At 40.2% G+C, this 19,408-nt stretch overlaps 1 protein-coding gene and 1 long non-coding RNA gene across 6 annotated transcripts in view; one reads left to right on the top strand and one right to left on the bottom strand.

Moving 5' to 3' along the window:
• The window catches only part of LOC308185499, a 55,768-nt gene extending 42,200 nt beyond the window's left edge, over positions 1-13,568 (bottom strand). For both annotated transcript variants that reach the window (XR_013943420.1, XR_013943421.1), the window contains exon 1: positions 2,058-13,568. This is a non-coding gene — a long non-coding RNA (uncharacterized lncRNA). The remainder of the gene's footprint in view (positions 1-2,057) is intronic.
• ERG (ETS transcription factor ERG) overlaps positions 1-19,408 on the top strand; it is a 148,237-nt gene that overhangs the window by 62,617 nt on the left and 66,212 nt on the right. For 2 of the 4 annotated variants that reach the window (XM_080573673.1, XM_080573671.1), the window contains exon 1: positions 19,074-19,238. The exons of the other annotated variants lie outside the window; for them this stretch is intronic. In XM_080573673.1, the coding sequence (XP_080429799.1) occupies positions 19,221-19,238 (18 nt within the window). In that variant the 5' untranslated portion in view covers positions 19,074-19,220. Of the gene's footprint in view, positions 1-19,073; positions 19,239-19,408 lie in introns of those variants that run through there. 4 annotated transcript variants of the gene reach the window in all.

Below are 19,408 nucleotides of genomic sequence, written 5' to 3'. Positions count from 1 at the left end.
TTGAGGCATACATTATACAACTGCAATAGTCACTGAGATTCTATAACATCTTGATGACCTTCCAAAATCCAGCCGATGTAAACTTTGTTAAGCTTGTAGTAGCAATGATGTAATTTGCCTTGTAAACAGCTTGAGAGATTTGGATGAAAAACTTCAACCTTGGCACTTGAGGTTTTTTAAACAAGACACCAAAAAATGTATACACAGAAAAGTCACATATCTCAGCTTTTTTTTTTTTTTTTTTTGGTAGGATTCATTTCACCTAACTTCAGACATCTGTAATGTCTGCATTCAAGCTACTTATCTGAAGCTCCCTTTGTATGAGCATTCCTCTCTAATGGGAGTGAAATGGTTATTTCAAAAAGCAAAAAAAAATCTGAGCTGGGAATAGTCATTGGAAATTAACCAGAAAAATGCTTCATACAGAATGCAGTCCTTCTAATTTCCCCCAGAAGCTGCTTTGGAAATAGTGGCCCACTGAAAAGGAGACATCTGGAAAAGGCGCGGAGGCTTTTGGGAAGAGACGGAGGGGAGGGAAGGTTTCTCCTCCTTCTCTGTTGCTGTAGAAGCGGAGCTGTCCAGCAGCCCAGGCACAGGAAACCGAATTGTCTTTGGGGTATGGAAGCAGCACTGCCTGGCTGAGAGTAGAAACGCAGATGTTGGGAAACTCTTACCTTTTCCATCCACCAGCAAGGAAACACTGTGCTTGCATGCTCTGCAGCTGCAGCTAATATCACTTTTGAAGCCTCCTTGTTTGTAGGAGCTAAGAAAGTACTGAATGTGTCTGACATCATCCACAAATGTTAAACACAAGGGGAGCTGGGTCGACCGAAGTTCTTCTTTGAAACATGTTTTTTAAACACGGCAGTCTTCAAAGCTGGCTTGCACACCCTGTGCTGTGATACACAGCCTTTTGTTTTGCATAAGTGTTTGTTTTAATGAGGTAGTGCAATGCAGCTCATCAGAATCAAAAACATATGATGCACCCTAGGCAAGAGAAAGGCAATAACTACACAGATTTTTGAAGAGGGCTAGTCATACCACAGGCTACCATTATAGCAGAAAAAACAACAAGAATTTTAATATAGCTGTCTGGCCAAATATATTAATTTAAATTGAATGGCTTTTTCTGATATTATAGCTGTGAGGCACAATGTTCTACTGGCAAGCATCTTCAAAACCTCTTTTAGAAGATTTGCTTCAAATTATTTCTGTGCACCAGATCTTGATGGTATGTACATTTGGGAGTCTAACCAAAGGAAAAGCTTTTGATTAAATCAATGACCTTTCTTAGAGGTTGAATGAAATGAAGACTGTAATACGAAAAGCTACCTCCTCCAAATAGTGTTTTATTCAAAATATTTACTCTAAGCTCTCTCCCATTAAGTTTGCTGTAACTTTTTCACAAATGTTCATATCCTTGTGTCAGCACAGAAATACACTGTCTCATTAGCCAATCCATTTAAATAAATTCTAGTTGTTTCCATGATCACTTCCCCAAATATCTTGCTAACCACCAATTTCCATTCTTTGCCAGAGAAGACTGCTGGGTGCTGTTTATTCTTGGAAACTTGGTCTTTAAAGTGCTCATACTTTGTTGTGCTTCTTCAAAACTTGGGAATGCTTGTTTCCCTCAACTAATTGCATCTCTTCCCACTTGGCAAATTTGGGAAATTTTCCTGCTGATGTGGGAGAAGAATGAGTGTGATCATTTCTTACAAAATATTTTCTGTACTGATTTCATTTGATAAAAAATGATGTCATCTTATCCTGGCAAATAGATTTACACTTTTTTTTTTATTATTATTATTATTATTCCCATGAAGCAGAGGTCTGGGAAGCCACCAAAGCTGAGAACAATGTGTAACATCCTCCCTAGCAGTCAATGTTAGTGAAAGTCAAGTCCCACAGGGAGATCAACAGCTCCTGTGATATTAGGCTGCATATTATTAGATTAGGCCTGCTACATATCCATCAGAAATTTCACCAAAAGGCACAGGCTCAATAACAATTACTATGCAAAGCTAGTAGAGGAAAAAGATCACTTTTCTACTTACCTGGACTGCCTCATCTTCAGGTGAACGTGGGGCAACCTACAGGACAGCCTTTACACAGCTTGAACTGGTCTCTTTGAAATTCTTCTGGTTCTGTCTGGGGTGAACATTGTTTCCTTGCAACCCAAATTGTCTTCTAAATCAAAATAAATAAAGAAATAAAATATTCAATGACCTGTTTAGGGAGAGATTTTTTTTTGGACTGTGTATGTCTCATGCACCATGAATGACTTGACCAGGATTTGACAGTCTGGCTCTATGACACTAACACAAAATGTATTTTAGAACAGAAAACAGGACTTTGCTATGCACTTTTTAGAAATGCATTCTGATGTTTTTAGTTCCCAGAAGACCACTGCTTTTCCCAATGTGCTTTCCATAATTCTGGAACCATAAAAGTTATTTAAAACAATTCTGATAAAACCATTTAAGGAAAACAACCTGCTAAAAACATGATCAGTCCTCCTGATAAATGTGCCCTTCTCCCACCAATAACCTGTAATACCTTCTCTGAAATATCTCTGTGCTACCATTCTATGCAGCTGACAGTGCGTGAGTTACAGGGAAATAATTTGGGCCAGAGAGCTTAGTAGTTACATCTTGGTTTCCAGGTTGCATCAGTTGTCTCACCAGGAGGGTCAGGGTGGAAATATTGCTTGTGAAGGACCACTCCTGACAGCAGCATGTCACCACCAGGTGTGGAGGTAGGCTAGGGATAGTGCTACTGGACTGATAAGTGTGTACTGTAGATCCCAGCGTGTAGTTGGACTTGAGGAACACTTGTACTGTTGCAGCAGACAGGACACTGCCCACACCCCCTAAAATGGACAATGTAATTGTTTTTTCAGTTAAGTCCATGCTGGTTTTTGAGAGAACATAGTTTCACATTGCTTAATAATAGTGCAAATTCAGTTTGCTGGGTTTGTTTGTTTGTTTTGGAGGGGAGGGGTGCGTTATTTACTTCCTTTGCTTTGAGCTTTCTCCTGGACACAGGTTGCTGTTCATATTTATTTGTTCTGCACTCAGACCAAATTTCAAGATCTGTAAAGTACAAATAGGCTTTGTAACCCGTGGGATAGACTACAGAATTGTGGTCAGTCCCCACAAAGACATAACTGCCCACTCCAATTTAATGGACTAAAAAGTCTTAATCTAGAACTAAATTATAATGTTCAGGACTAGTGCTGTTAGCTGCTCTTGCACATGGGTAGCACAGGGCCCTAATCACTTACATTCAATCATGCTTAGCTAAAAGTGTTTCAAACAGGAGCTTTTCTTCTCAAGAAGTAGAGCTGTGCTTTAGCATGATCAGTATTGTTTCTTTAGCACAACTAGCTAAACAGTGATTTCCTAAAATGAAAAGTTTATTTCTTTATGATGCCAAAGTAACTTGCTGCAGGTCTAAAGACTGCTTCCACACCCAGACAAATTTTGGTGAATTTGTTCACTTATCTGAATGTTTCTCTGAGTTTATGACTCTGTTGTTGGTCACCAGATCTGGTATGGTTGGAGTTTGGCAAAGATATTTTTCTCTTACATGTGTTTGTTTACCTGATTTGCTGTTACGTAAGTACTGGACAATGTCCAAGCCTGTGTCAGATTTTGCTGTTTTCCAGCAAAACATTCTCATTTATAAGCCACACTGTTATGAAGTAGAGATGTATTTTTATTTTTCTTTTACCAAGGCCTCCAGTTGTAACTCTCCCAGGGCCAGATCTGGAGAGGGGCTGGTGCCTCAGAGCAGCCATTCTCAGCACAGCCTGGGACTGAGCCCACAGCATGATAGCCCTTTTATCTCTGCTTAGAGGTGAAGGAGGCAATAAACTAAGCTGATTGATGGGTGCGATCTGAAATCTCCCGCAAATCACCTACTGGTAGCACAGTGCATCTGTTTTGTTCAGCTGATCCTTTAATGTACACATGATGTTTATGACTTTGGAGAGGAGGATAGTTTCCTTCTAGTCCTATTCCCTCAGGTTTTTATCCTTATTTTCTAGAAACTTCCTTAATCACATTTAACATTCCACTAGCTCCCAGTTGTCTTTTCTTCTAGTTTTTGCATTTACCAGTAGCAACTTATGTTTCTACCTGCACTTGGCTACTGACCTTGGATTCAGGAAATTAAGTACATGCTTAACTTTGAGGATATGTTTAAATTTTACTAATTTTAAAGGGATTTAAGAATGTGCTTAAGGTGAAATCTAAAATTAACTGTCCTTCCTGAATAAGGATGTTCTCTTGAGTCAGACCCTGCATGCAGTGCCTTAGAATAGATCTTGGCTGTCCCTTGACTATGTTAGACATGCCGGATGCTTTCAGAAGTGGTTAATCTGATGAAAGAATTCATCTCAGAGTCATAAAGAAACCACAAGTTTCCTCCACTTTCAGCCTCTTTGGTCTGCTTCTTTGATATCCTTGGTCAGCTTCTTGTGCTGCAAGAGCATTTGCCTGGCAAGTTTTGTAGTCTTACAGTCGTACAGGCAAGATGCTCACTTGTAAGAATCTGCTGTGACTTTAATTTCTTAACTCTGTGCAGATAACCCCCTTTGTGAATACAGATTCAGCTTGTGTACTAACATTTCGAAAGTGGAAGTTGTCAGATGAAGACCAAAACCTCCAAGACTCAGGAAACAGACACATGATAGTAAAACACAAATACTGAAAATATAAAGAAGGCAAAAACTGCAGGGGCACCTAGACTCCCATTACTTTCTTCTTCCTTGGACAGACAACACATTGAAAACTCTGAAAAAGGAAAAAATATAGTATCAATGCACAGCACACTACCATGTACATGTAATATAAGAGATACTATGCTTATGGCACATTGTTGTAAATGCTACACAGCTCTCTGAATATATAGAAATATTTTGGTTTTAAAATGTTGCTGAAGAATGTTTCGAAATTTCCTAATTTTCTTACTTTTTATTTTTTTTTTTTAATAATCCAAAACAGTTCATGGAATTCAAATCAAATTTACAAATAACTCAGAGGTATCCAAATTGTATTTTATAAGGAATGTTCTATTCACTTCTCCCCAAAATGGGGAAACAGTATTCCCATGATGATATGTTTACAATTTTCCTCAAAAAAAGTTATTTCAATAAAGTCTTGGAAATCTGGAGAGGTCCCAGTTGACTGGAACCTGGCAAATGTTGTCCCAGTTTTCAAGAAAAGCAAGAAAACAGACCCTGGTATTTACAGACTTGTAAGTTTCACTTCACTGCCTGATAAAAATTATGAAGAAGATTTTTCTGGGAGTTATTGGAAAGCACTTGAAAGTACAATGAAGTCATTGGTCATAACCAACACAGTTTCACAAGGTGAAAGTCCTGCTTAAGGAACTTAATTTCTCTTTACAACAAGGTTAGCCATCTAGTTGGTCAAGGGAAGCCAGTAGATGTGATTTTTTATTTTTTATTTTTTTGATTTTTGCAAAGCTTTCGGTACTGTCTCTCACAATATCATAGCGGACAAAATGTCCAGCATACAGCTAGATGAGTACATAATGTGATGGGTAAGCAATTGGCTGATGGGTCAGGCTTCAATGGTTATAGTAGATAGGTTTACGTCAAGCTGGTGATTAGTCACTAGTGCTCCCCAGAGCTCCATTTTAGGGCCAGCTCTCTTCAATGTTTTCACTAATGATGTGGGTGCAGGATTTGAATGCAAACTAAGTAAGTTTGCAGATGATACTAAATTAGGAAGAGCTGTTGACTCCCTCAAGGATGGAGAAGCCTTGCAGACACATCCTGATAGTTTAGACTGTTGGGCAATCACTAACCTTATGAAGTTTAACAAGAGCAAGTGACAGATTCTGCACCTGTGGAAGGGCAACCCTGGGTAAATGTACAGACACAGGGACAGGAGGCTGGAGAGCAGTCCTGCAGTAAGGGATCTGGGGTTCTGGTTGATGGCAAGTTGAATATGCGTCCACAGTGTGCCCTAAGAGGCAACAGTGCCAACTGTATGTTGGGGTGCATCAGGCGCGGCATTTCTAGCCAGTCAAGGGAAGTGATTGTCTCACCCTGCTCTGCACTGGTGCAGCCTCACCTCGAGTACTGTGTGCAGTTCTGTGTGCCACCATATTAGAGAGCATCCAAAGCAAGGCTATGAAGATGGCGAAGGGTCTAAAGGGCAAGATGTGTGAGGAGCGGCTGAGGTCCCTTGGTTTGTTCAGCCCAGAGCAGAGCAGGCTGAGGGGAGGCCTCATGGCGGCCTGCAGCTCCCTCACGAGGGGAGCGGAGGGGCAGGTGCTGAGCTCTGCTCTCTGGGGACAGCGACAGGACCCGAGGGGATGGCATGGAGCTGGGACAGGGGAGGGTCAGGCTGGGTGTTAGGTAAAGGTTGTGCACCCAGAGGGCGGTCGGGCACTGGGACAGGCTCCCCAGGGCAGTGGTCACGGCACCGAGCTGCTGGAGTTCAAGAAGCTTTTGGACAATGCTCTCAGACATAGGGGTTGAGTTTTGGGTGGTCCTGTGTGAAGCCAGGAGTTGAACTTGATGATTCTTGTGGGTCCCTTCCCATAATGTTTGTTAATGTGGGAGATCTATTTTAATCTGTAGATGTTCAGGCTTGAAAATGGCAGGGCAACTTAAACTAATAAATAAATAAAATAGAATAAAATTAGCCCAAAGGAGAAAATCCTTCAAAAGAAAATTCCCCTGCAGCAGCTGAATATTTTGTTAAGAGCTGAACACACTAAAATCTTCATCCAAATTGAAGAGTCAATAGTTTTGACTTCTTTTGTACAGTCTTTGAAATTAACAACATGAATTACCATGTATGAATCTGGCTATTCATAGTGCACAAAGTTATGCTGTTTGGTACAGGAAGACTGCAAAGGTAAATCATTTGTTTTCCAACCTTGCTTGAACTAACACGTATAGTTTTATGTTATCCTCTTCAATTTTATTTCAAAGGACAACTTCTAGAATGGCAGCTTAGTAACATCAGACTTGCTGTAACTTTTACATTTTTTATTTTTCTAATAGACGCTCAAGCCAGAAAAATATCCCACGTCTTGGCAGTTGATTAGAATCATTTACTATAATTTTTGACACAGCAATTGTATGGTTTTGTGTCAAATAATTCATTCCAAAGCATTCCAAATTCTTTCCTCATGGAGAGAACTATGGGGCTGGCAATATCTATCTGGACTTGTTTGGATCATACTTGTGATATTGGCAGATAAATAGCTTTAGTTCTGCATATGCTTGGCTTGAACAAAGCCTACACAAACATAACTTACAGAGAAATGCATTCTTTTACAACATTATTCTTGTGTTTTATTTGTCCTCCAATGGCAAACAAAGCTTTCCCAACCCCCAGATCTGGGGCCACGATTGTCCGGGTATGCAGCAAACATATCAGACCCTGGAGGAACTTATGGTTGAAGGTATTAGTCTAGAAAAACATCTGATTGGATATTATATTACAGTTCAGTTGCTTTTAATTCTTTCTGTGGCACTTAATAAGGACACAAATAGCAAATGAGAGGCTGAGCTGAGGATCAATTGACTTAATGATGAAGCTACTGTCTGGCAGGTGGCAAGTCCTGCTGGTGGTGGAGAGATGTGAACTGAAGTGCTGTGCCTGAGCACATGCTGGGCTACTGTGTAAAAAGGGGGGCCTTTTCCCTCCTTGCGAAACTTCAAGAATCTTACTTTTTCCTTCACTTTCATGACAAGTGTCCTGAAAACAAAGTGTTGAAACCGCTTTAAATATCTGCTTGAGGGAACGTTCAGTGTTTACAAAACCTGCTGTCATTTTTTTTCCAGCCAAAGCTATTTGCCAAGTTTGACCTGAACAACCACATGGCTTCAGCTGTCCCAAAACCACATTCTTTGGCAAATGACTGCATTGCCAATAAATAAACACAGTTTCACTGAACTGTAATGGGAACATTCCATATGGTAAGACGTCTTTGCAAGACTGAAACTTCAGTTTGGCCTTGGAAGGGAACAAATACTGTGCTTGAGTGCTACAATATTAAACCACATGGTTATCTTAAATACCTGTGGCTAATTGGTGAAGCTGATATACAGCTTAACTCCTTATGAAGTACTGGCACTAATAGTAGTGTCAGCAGCTCAGTGTAGGAAGATCAATCAATCTAAACAAGACAGTTTTTAAAATGGCTTTCTTTTTTTCTTTTTTTTTTTTTTTTTGGTTATCCCTTAATCAAAATTGTCTCTAAAAAGAAGTATTATTAACACAGAAATGAATAGTCCACTTAATAAAATCAATTATTTCTACTCTGATTGCATCACTTCTATGCACAAGAGAGCTAATAATTAAGTCTGTTGAAGACTCTTTTCCATGTCAGACAGGAAAGTCTAGTTTTTCTGGAAATTACCTACAATTTTTCATCTGCAACTTAGATCTCCTAATATTCTGAATATCTGTTTATCATAGTAAATCACTCAGTTGGCTGCCCTACATTGGTCATGTAAACTGGTGGCTTCAAGCATTTGTGCCTGAACTATGTGAAGGCATGAAAGGCTTAGTTCCAGCCAGAATGACAATTTTCAAAGAAAGTAGAAATTAAAAAAAAAAAAAACATTTCCAAGCCTGCAAAACTACATCCATTATTTTTATTTTATTTTTTATTTTTTTAATTTTTATTTTTATTTTCTGTAGTCTTCACTGAATTCAGTGAGAATATAGTATTCAATTGTAGATCAATGGGACCACTCTTTGAAGGACTTAAGTTAGTGTCTGTTTTTGCCAAAGAAAAAAACAGACCATTAAAAAGAAACCCAACAGTTACAGTTGCTAAGGGGCAACAATTCAGGTACCAGTAGTATCCTTTATTTAACCTAATTACTAAAAAGCTATGAAATATTAACAAAGAAAACATAAATCTTTGTTAATTTACAGTCTAAGGTGAATTTGTTACTTTACCTCTTCCTTTTCCCTCCTTTTCTCCTTCCCCTTTCCCTTTTGCCTTTTCTTCTTTCCTTTTCCTTAATGCCAGATTATTAAGAAAGTGGCACTGGTACAAATAACATTTCTTAACCCCTCTCCTAATAACACATTTTGCCAATCAGAAGCCAAACAAAATTTTCAGCTTGACTCTTGAGCCTCAGTTAATAAAATAGAACTGTGTTTGGGACATTGTTTACAACTGCATGGGTGAATAGAAGGTTATCCCTCCATCAAGACAACCATTCAGCGTAGGGACAGATTTGACTGGAGGAATAGTCTGGGACAGGTTTGCCTCAAGCAGATCCTGTCCAGATTTTATAAGGAAACAGAGCTCTCTGCCTATCTAGAGAAAGGGTAGAGAGCTCACAGATAAATGAGCTTTATATGAGATTGTGTAGCTCAGCAGAGAGGTGAGGAAGAGAGTGCTGAAGTCCTGTGGCCACCAAGGAAGAGTCAAGAGGATCATTTTGTGTTGCATTGGGTGGATTTTGCATTGCGTCTGGTTGCAGCTGCCTGGCACATGGGTGCCTGCATGGACCCAGACTGGCTGTAACATCCTGACTACTGCACAGCATCCATGGGTGATGGAAGGGAGTGGAGTCCTTTGCAGTAGGGAAGAAGGGCAAGGGGGCAAAGATGCAAAGGAAACCAAACTGCCTTAATGTCACAACTCCTTTCTGAGAAATGCAATATGGTAATTTATATGGCCTTATTTTAACAAGGAACTAATTCTATAAATCAGTCATGGTATGTTTTGGGAAATACTGGCCTAATTCTAGCTTAAACTTTAATCTTTCAGTTGATACAATTTTCTGATAAGATGGAGATAAAGAAGTAGGCAAACCATGGATTTGAATGCCATAAATTGGAAAAGTTTGGTGTCTTCTAGGGCTGGGCCCAAAATACAGATCCTTTTAGACTAAGTGGCCCATTCTGTTGGACTAATGCTACATACAAAATTTCATTTCAGTTTTACTGGATCCCAGATAATTGGGAATGGTTGTTGGGAAAGTCACAGGCCACCAAGGTAATGTAACACACATGTTTTTAGCAAGTTTTTCACACATGTCTGGCAAGCCTTTCAGAGTAGAAGAAGGCTTTAGGGATTCTTTTGTGGGCCTTAAATTGTGCATTAAATCCTATCAGCTATTGATTCCTTCCCCGTTATGACTTCTGCTCAGTTTGGTTTATTGGACAGTACTTTTTGTGTTTTGTAATAAGACCTAATTAGAGCCCTTTGACACTCAGAATTTCTAGTTTGCAGGGAACTGTAATAATGTGTAATTTTGTTTAATCCTCAGTGGGTTGAAACCTCTGTGCTACTGAGGGAAAGGGAGTTTTGCCATACATGTCAGTGGAAGCAGGACGTTTTCTTTATTTTTCATAAAACACCGGGTAACCAACAAAGTGCTTTAGACATGGGGAGTAAGATTGTGATGATGATTACAAATCCCAGATCTGTAAAAACTCTGAGTTAAAATTATCTTGGGAATTAACTATATACATTGTTTTTTTTTTTTTTTAGTGTTGTTGGTTTTTCTTTCAAAGTGGTAAGCATTTTATGCTCACGGTTTTTATCCATTGAAATAATTGAGAACACTTTTTCACTCTTTCTTGTCAATGTATTTAGTCCCCAAGAGAAAACACGTTGTTTTATCATTACCAAGTCCTTCAATTTCACTGTAGTACTTTTAAGATAATCATCTACTTTTCTTGTGGGTTGCTGTAAATGTCTTTTTCTTAATGCACTGAGCTTTAGAAATGTGGTCATACAGAAATCAGATCAGGTAGGACTTTATCAGCATGGTATTTCTCGGCTATTAGAAATACTTGGTGTTTGTCATCAAGCTTTACAGACCCAAGGTACACTGCTACTCTGTAAAAGAGGCACATTTCCTTCTGGTAGTAAAAAGTTTTTTTTTTTTTTGTAAACTGCTTGAATAATGCCAAAGGTAGAGAGTTGCCAACAGGCCATTCCTGGAATCACCCAGTTTCCAAACAAAAGTCTTTTCTACCACCCAAGCAATCTTGCAGGATCATCACCGCAGACACAGGGTAAAGCTCCAACACATGGGATCTAACAGAAGAGAGGAGTGAGGGTTTTCAATGCTAGAGAAATGAGTGAGCTGTTTGTAGCATATAATCATAACGTGCTCTGAGGCCTATCTTCTGCTCCTAAGAAAACCACATGAAACTAGTTTCCACAGGCAATTTTGATTGTTATTTCCTCTCAACATATTTGCTCTGCTCTTCAAAAAGGTGATAAATATTTTTAGTATAATTGTATAGTTGAGATTCAAAATAGACAGTGACTTTTTTTTTTTTTTCTCATGAGGCATATGGTATTACTGAGAGATAGAGAGAGGCAGAAATATCAGGCAATTATAGAAATGTGTGCATTTTATCTTTTTTGGACCACACATCCTAGCCTTGGGAGTATTCCTGGAAGATGTGCTGTCAGATTTACCAAGTGCTTAATTTCTATTTATTTTTTAAAATCTAATTGCAAAATAATTGCTCAATGATTATTGTGTTAATGCTCCCAATATTTAAAAGGGCCAGCTAATGTATCTTGCTGTTCTGGACAGCAAGGGGGAAAAAATAAAAAAAACAAGTTACCAATGCAGTGGAAGTAGTTTCCTTTTACTGTACATGTATGCAGCATACATCTAGTGTTTGGAAACAGTAACAGGAATGATATCTCCTGCTACTTCAATTTCAAATTTGTCCTTCATGATTTTAACAAAAGAAGAGTGTTCTTGGAGAACTGTAATTAGTGCATTCCTTCATCAGCCCCAACCCCATTGCTCTTCAATCTGTGGAACCAGGCTAGGGATTCTTTCTTCAGACAGGGCAGTTCTTTCTTTCTTAGCATGAGATATTATTGTGAGATGCCTGGTATGGGCAAGATTAGCATGAAGATCTATAAAAGGCCTGAGGTTTCTATTTGTATCTGTCTGTCTGTCTGTTGGGGATGGGGAATATTTCTGGGTGCATGCATGTATCTCAAGGTGGTCAAAGGGTGGCAGTTTTCAGTTATTAAGAATGATCTGGATTAGCCCCAGTCTTTCTGGGTCACTAAGTTTCAAATGCAGATATTTCACATCTGTTTCTTGTTCACAGCCACTAACAAAGAAGTACAATACCGAAAGAGTCCCAGTTTCAGAAGTGTGTCCGGTCCTTAAAGGAATTTGACTGGTTACATAGAGAGAGGGAAAAAAAAATAAAAAAATGCACAGCTATACCTCTTATTCAAATCTGCAGATTAGGCAAAAACCCAGAGGTGAAAGGTCAAATAAAACAGTTGAAAGCATTTTCTATAGACTTCCTGGTTGAGGAGGGAAAAAAGAGCACACAGTCCTCCAAAGCACGCTATAAACGCCAGAACAGTGTGAGAGACACTTTAATAGGTTCCATTCTTGATGAAAATCTCAAAACAGCCTCACTAATACGGTGTAGAAATCCAATATGCCAGACATATTTGCTGCATGCAACGCCCATCAATCTGGGGATAGCAAGACCTTGAAGGACAGTGTTCAGTAATAACCAGCTCAAACTATTGTGTAGTTCAGTTAAAATTATCTAAAACAGTTGGAAAAAAGTAATGAAAAATGTTGCACTTTGCCCTAACATTTATTTCTTTTTTTCCTAGCAGAGACTTTTTTGGTTGTTGTTGTTGTTGTTGTTGTTTTGTTTTGTTTTGAAGTGCTTTCTTTGTCCTGTGGTAACATTGCCACTTAACCAGCTTTAAATTAGCATCCGATATAAAACAAATAGCCTTCATATTGGTGGAAGCTTTCAGACAAAAGTTTCAGCACACTTTGATTGTTAATCCATACAGCACACCTTTGGCATTCAGTGGTATGATTCCTAACATTTCAGAGATGGGAAAATGAAGGGAGAATCAAAGGAAAGCTGGGATGAGGTTCATCTCCCGTAAGCAGAATTTTCCAAAAGCTGGGTGTCTTATGCAGGTTCCCATTGTAGGCAACAGGTTCTTTAGGGTGTGATTCATCTCACTTTTTTAAGTAGCTGTTGTAGGTGAGACTGAATGACTTGATGAATAAAATTGTATCGGGGGCTGCAGAAGATGTCTTGGAGAACTAGTCTGGACACCTACATTTAAGATGGCTGAAGCCTGCTGAAAGGAATCCCACTGCAGCAGACAGTGGTTCAATTCTCTGCCTGCAAATGAGTATGTCAGCACTTCCCTCTCCCACTAGGCTGTTATGAACTACATATGTTGAATATTACAGATAACTCCAGTGTTTTAATAATAGTGACCGTGCCAATGTAATTCAGGCAAACAGAGCTCCCATTTCTTTCATCTCCCACTCCCGTGGTATTTGTTATGTAGAGAGTAGAGCTGGTCTCCAAAGATAATCAGAATGGACAAGGTGGTCAAAAAGTGGTGAAGTTATCAAAAATATTTAGGGTACTGCAAGATTAAATAGCTTGAGTCAGAGTTGCAGACTCAGAATCGGTAAGTGTACTACTTTGACTTGAAAACTTCCAGCATTTGATTTCTGTAAAAATGTGTCAATTGGAAGACTTTGCTACTATCGTTCCATGAAGTACAGTTAAAAAAATAAAAATAAAGACTCTCCAAATCAGGCTTTCTCCCAGCTTTTCACCTCAGACAGCAAACGAGGACAATTCATTGCTCTGGCAGTGGTGGAGGTGTCATAGTAGGGAGGGTGAGGAGGGGGTTAAAATGTGAAGAGACTACTTGGCTGAGTGGGTTGGAGCAGCTGGAGATAACACATGGGGTGACTGAAAGGACGTAAAAACGGGAGAGTGCGAAGAAATTCAGTAGTGACCAGTCCTGAGGGCAAACCCTGTGATGGGTGCCACGGCAGCAGGAAGGGACCTGTTTTACCTGCCTCCGTTAAAGCATTCCTGCTGTAACAAGAAGTCAGTTCAGAGCCTGGCAAGAGCTGTTCGTGCATCCTGTCGCTTTGGAGGAGCCGCTGCTCTCCTTTGCGGGGCACGGAGCACCCTCTAGTGACCGCAGCGGCAGGAGCCGGCCCGGGCTGGGATGCCCGGGGCTCGCTGCCCAAGGGCACGGTCGGGTGCTAAAACTGGCGAGGAGCTGTCTCTCCTCCTCCACCGTGGTGCCGAGGCTGATCGGAAGGCAAACAAGAGGCATGAAAGCTTGGAAATGATGCTGAAGGAAAGGATGCTTTTTCTGTAGGACTCGTGCCTCATGACCCCAGTGGCCAGGTAGTGATAGTATTAATAATGCAGCTTTACGTGGGCTGCTTGCTTTGACATATAGTGACTGGAGTTTGGCAGAAGTGCTCAGAGTAGCATCATCCTCCTGGAGTTACCCTCACAGCCGTGGGTCACCCTGGAATCAGACCCCATTTTTTTCCAGGAAGGAGCTTGTCCTGCACCCTCAGTCCTGGGTGCCGGATCAAACCCCCTCAGATGTGGAAGGAAGAAGTCCCCATAGCATCCCTGGAGCTCCAGCAGCCCTGAGGATGGGGGATGACAGTCAGTAACCCCCCCAGAGCATTGCCCAGGCTTCTGGTCCTCAGCACCTGGGGGCAGGTTGTGAAACTCTGTTCTTCTCCTGGGCACCCCTGTGTGTTCCCCTGCTGGAAGACCATTTATGAGAGCTTTCTTTGTGGGGAGGGGAGAGTTTCCCCCTCTGTGAACAGATTTGCTGACATTTTCTTCAGAACCAGCTGAAAGCCATGAATTAAAGGGAGGAAGTCCCGTTGAAGCGTGTGGTGAAAACTTGATAAGAGCTTATTTGGCCCTCACACACCAAGCGGAGCATGGCCAAGCTGAACAAAACATTCAGAGCTACATTTAAGCAAAATGCTACGTCTTTTTAGAGGATTAAGACCTTTACAGTACCATGAAGTAGCACTAATTTCCCTAAGTTTCTTAAAATCTACTTAAAAAAATAAAAGCAATGCAAAGTCCTTTATTGAAGTCAATTTTTTTGACTTGTAACCAGGTTCTGCCTAAAGTGGAACATCTTTTTTTTTTTTACCTGGAATACTGATAAAAGGAACAGAGTTTGCTTTTATCCTTTCCTTGCCTTGCCTTGCCTTGCCTTGCCTTGCCTTGCCTTGCTTACCCACAAATGCTGTATATACACACACTAAGTGTAACAGATGAGACAAATGTGTCCTCAGATCACCCAGATGAATTTAAAGAGAGGTATTTATAATGTAAAGAAGTATGTACAGTTAAAGGGACAAAGGCCATGTTATTAGCAGTGCTATAGCAGTTGAGAGACTGAAAAGGAAAGAAGCTCTCTGGGCAGACTGCTGAACTAGGGTTGTGAAAGTAAAAGACCTAGTGGCTTCAGTGAGGATATTAGAAGTTGCCTCTAACCTCTTGGTCAGCCAGGGCTGGGAGCAACATTCTTGGTTTACCTCCCAGACAGCAAGATGGATTGCAGAGCTGTTTACATAGGGAATACTGTAATATATTTCCCACATCCTAACACTCCAGCACATATGATATAAAAAATATGAGAATTGATTGTTTTGTAAAGTTGTAGGATCATTTCTAATAGCATGAAGAATGGTTGCTTCAGAAATATTTTACTTGTCGTTAGGTGAGTACACACATACAGGACATACCTCTGCTACATTCCATAAAGGCTTCAACGAGCACAATTTTTTTCTTTGGATATTCATCTTCTTATTTTAGGACCCAATCTAATCGCCTCTTTTGCATGGTCAGACTAAATCTGTCTTTGGTCTCCAGTGCAGAAAAACTCTTCTTTAAAGAGGGAACTCTTTAGTCCTAAAGATGGAAGGCACACAAAGCAGTGTTTTACCCTGTCTGTATCCAGGAAAGAACAAGTGCACAGCTGTAACTTTAAAGCATGTGTAAAAATCTTGTTTTGATCAAGAAACTTAAGCACATATGTAGTGTTAAGCAGATAAGGCAGTGTTTTGTTGCTGTGGTTTCTAGATGCAGGCTTGAATGTAAAAAAAAAAAAAAAAATTCAACAAAAAGTAGCCCAGACAAATTGAGATGACAAGCTTGAGGGAGAAATTATGGAGAAAAGCAGTGTTGGGTTGCTTGTATGCCTTTCTAATGCTCTTTAATACTTTTTTATGTTTTCATTTTGTTTGTTGACAAAGACACATTTTTTCAAACTCATACACCATTATTACAGACAATAGCGCATAGTTGCCTAACATAACAAAAACATATTTTCTTTCTATTTAATCTTAACAAAATGCAGAAAAGAGAATAATAGTAGAAGTGTTTGTACTATTTTTCTTTTGCAACTGGATGATGGTGATTTGATAACCCAATATTTTCCTTTCTTTACTATGCCAAAGCTCTGCCTCACAATTGGATCAACATAAGCGTAAGCACTCAGAAATCTGCCTGTGGGTATTGGCTTGAAAGTCAAATAAACTTCATTGAATTCTTTGGCACAGAATGTGTGCCAGTTTAAAATGGCAAAATCTTTACCAGGCTGTGGGCTCTGCAAAATTCATGTAATAATAATAATAGAGCTCAGCAGAGTCTGATATTGCCTGATTTATGCTTCCAAAAGCCCTACAGAAATCAACAAGAGGTTTGTATATATGGAGACAGGCTGGAGAAGAATCGTTACTAAATCCTGCTTGTGAATGAATTTGTTAGATCCCACCCACTGGAGAGCTGGATACTTCAAGCGTCTCAATATATTTAAGAAAAAAAAAGTAAAGTATTATGGGCTTAACTAGAGTGGAAGTCACCCAACTGAAACATTGTACAACACTGAAATTTCAAGAAAAAGGTTCTAATCTTTTGGCTGACTTATTCATTGTTTGGAGATGAAAAGGGAGGAAATCAACATCCCCATGAAATACAATTACTGTAAATTGCTTTCTTTTCTTACTGCTCATAATGAGAATAGGAAAGTTACCAGAAGTTACCTACTCTGCAGAAGCACAGTAAGTTGATGAATGTAGGCCTCAAGAAGACATTCAGCAGTGTAACTCTGAATTTATATATGAATAAATGAATATATATGAATAAACTCATAGAGGACATAAATTATTGCACAGCAGTGCTGACACTGGATTGCTCTGAAGGGACCAGAAATCATCTTTGCAATGGAAGAAACCAGAGCTCCTTGAAGTGAGCTATAAATTCAAGCTAAACTTGTACAGGGGGATAGATCCTGTGACATCTCAGAGCCCAGTTGAGGGTGTAAAAGCAGGGCACCTGCTGCCCTCAGTCTCTCCATTAGCATCTGAAGGGTGCTGAGGCTTTCCTCAGCCCTGTGGGCTGGCTGAGGAGGCCCCAAGGCTTCGAGGCAGCTGGAGATGAGCAGGGAGAGAGGCCCAGCTAGGTGACACACTATAACTCTGCCAGCTCCCTATTGCACTGGTCCTGTGCTTTTTGTGCAAGCACAAACGCTGTGTCCTGGGATTTCCCAATACGTGGTCCTCAGGGGACCATTTCCATCAGCAGGGGTGGATGGAGCTTTTTCTCTGCCCTGCCTCGTGTGAGGTGGACCAGTGCCTGAAGGACAAATGCCTTCGTGCCAGGCAGGTAGTACTTCATGTCCTCCAGATGCTGCTCCGGAGGAGTACATGGCCACCTCTCACCTTCTTTGGGTCAGGATAGTAGGAAAAGAGTGAACTGGGACTTATGGTACTGCCACCTCTGTCAGCGTGTACTGTTTGGAAAAAGTGCATACCAATTGCTAGCAGTCAAAAGCAGGTTTCCTTTTCTTTTCATAAAGAGCAAGAAAGGAAGGCACTGGGAAAAGATGAGGTCATCTACCTCTACTAAATACTGCTACTACAAGCCATCACTATTTCTTACACTTTTTTTTTTTTACCCCATCAGAGTTCCTGGTCAGAGGGCAGGACCCTGCTACAGTGGGAATTGTTTACCCAGTGCTGCAGTGCTTTCAAATAAAATGTCCAATGGTTTGATGTTGCTATAGCAGGTACTGAAAAATCAGAAGCCGGTTACAGTCAGAGCAGCTTTTAAAAATTACAAGACTAGTTAAGAAGTAATACATTCTGACCTTTTTTTTCTTTACATTTTTGAGAGTCCTCTTCTCGAGCTTTGTCCCTCAGCTGAAAGCTTGCAATCTTTACATTCTCTTGTCTTTGACAAAAACAGAAAATATTGCAAGACTTAAAAGAGCAAGAGGGTTGTGCCAGTACTGGATCTTTGTGTGTGTGTTTTTGCACTGCCTGACACTGCCAAAACACTTTGCCTTTCTCATTCCCAAACTCTTTCTTCTTCTTTTTCTTCTTTTCCTTTATTTTTTTTCTTTATTTTTTTCCTCTTTTTTTTTGGAGTTCAGCACTCCTAAGCAAGGGCCTAGGGTAGGGACAGTATTTTTTTTTGCACAGCTTGGAGTTTTGGGGTGCCCTGTAATGGCCAACTGTTACAAAAGGACAAATAAATATATAACAGTATAAAAAACAGCTATCGTGTTCAAACCAGGAAGGGAATCGCAAGTGAAACCATCTGATTTTCATGCATGGAGAGAGCAAGAAAAGCTGTGAACTAACTAATCTAAGAGCATGGACAATGTAAGACTGTTTAAGGTATTCAGACATTTGTTTAAGAAATGCATGTCTTTCTGTGGCTTCCTTTCCTCAGTGAGAAAGAGGTATCGAGAAGAAATTACTGTCACCAATCTACTCACGTCTTGTCTAAGAACAAACGTGCTAGATCTGGTAGGCTAGAAAGTGTCAATAGGCTACGGATCCAGTTATGAGTGTAATGGACAAATATAGATGCAGTGTAAGCCGGCTAGACTGCATTAACATATTTGGAGATACACCCGCTTATACCCAGTCTGGCTGTGGCCCTGAATCAGCAATTCCCCAGTGAGCAGACTGCTTGAAACCCGTGCCGAATGTGGCCCATTTCAGCTGACATCTGCATCCTGCCTCAGAGTGGCATGTAACACTTACTGCACATCAGATCACACCTGCCTAGGCAGTCACAGGCAGTAGACTTTTTTTGTTAGGAAAAAAAAAAAAAAGATTTTAGTCACATATCATCAAGAAAAACAACATTGTTTTAGGACTCTTATCTCTTCACTCCCAAATATCCTGTTTCTTCGAGCTGCAGTGGCCAGGACCAATAGAAACCTCTTCCTGCCATTGGCTGACTTCATTTCCCAGAGTTAGCACAATCTCATCCGCTCTAAACAACCTCATCAAAACTTCTTTCTGGTCAGAGCGAAGCAATAATTATTATTAGCAATTATTAGCAATCAATAATCTTGATCACATTATGGCAAGCACTATTAAGGTAAGAAAGGCGTACCTTTTTGTTGGAATTTTTTTCAGTAGCGTGTTCTTTGGTTTCCTTTATCAACCTAGATAAGTTAGAATTGGGCAACACCCCCACTGCCACAATAGAGGACAACAAGATTTCCTTTGTACTGCCTAGTAAATTTCCTTTTTCCTACTCCAACCATC

The sequence above is a fragment of the Anser brachyrhynchus genome (assembly GCF_964034855.1).
Source record: "Anser brachyrhynchus genome assembly, chromosome: 1".
Taxonomy (NCBI): Eukaryota; Metazoa; Chordata; class Aves; order Anseriformes; family Anatidae; genus Anser; species Anser brachyrhynchus.
The sequence above is the reverse complement of the archived record's forward strand: the minus strand, read 5'-3'. Positions and strand labels throughout refer to the sequence as shown.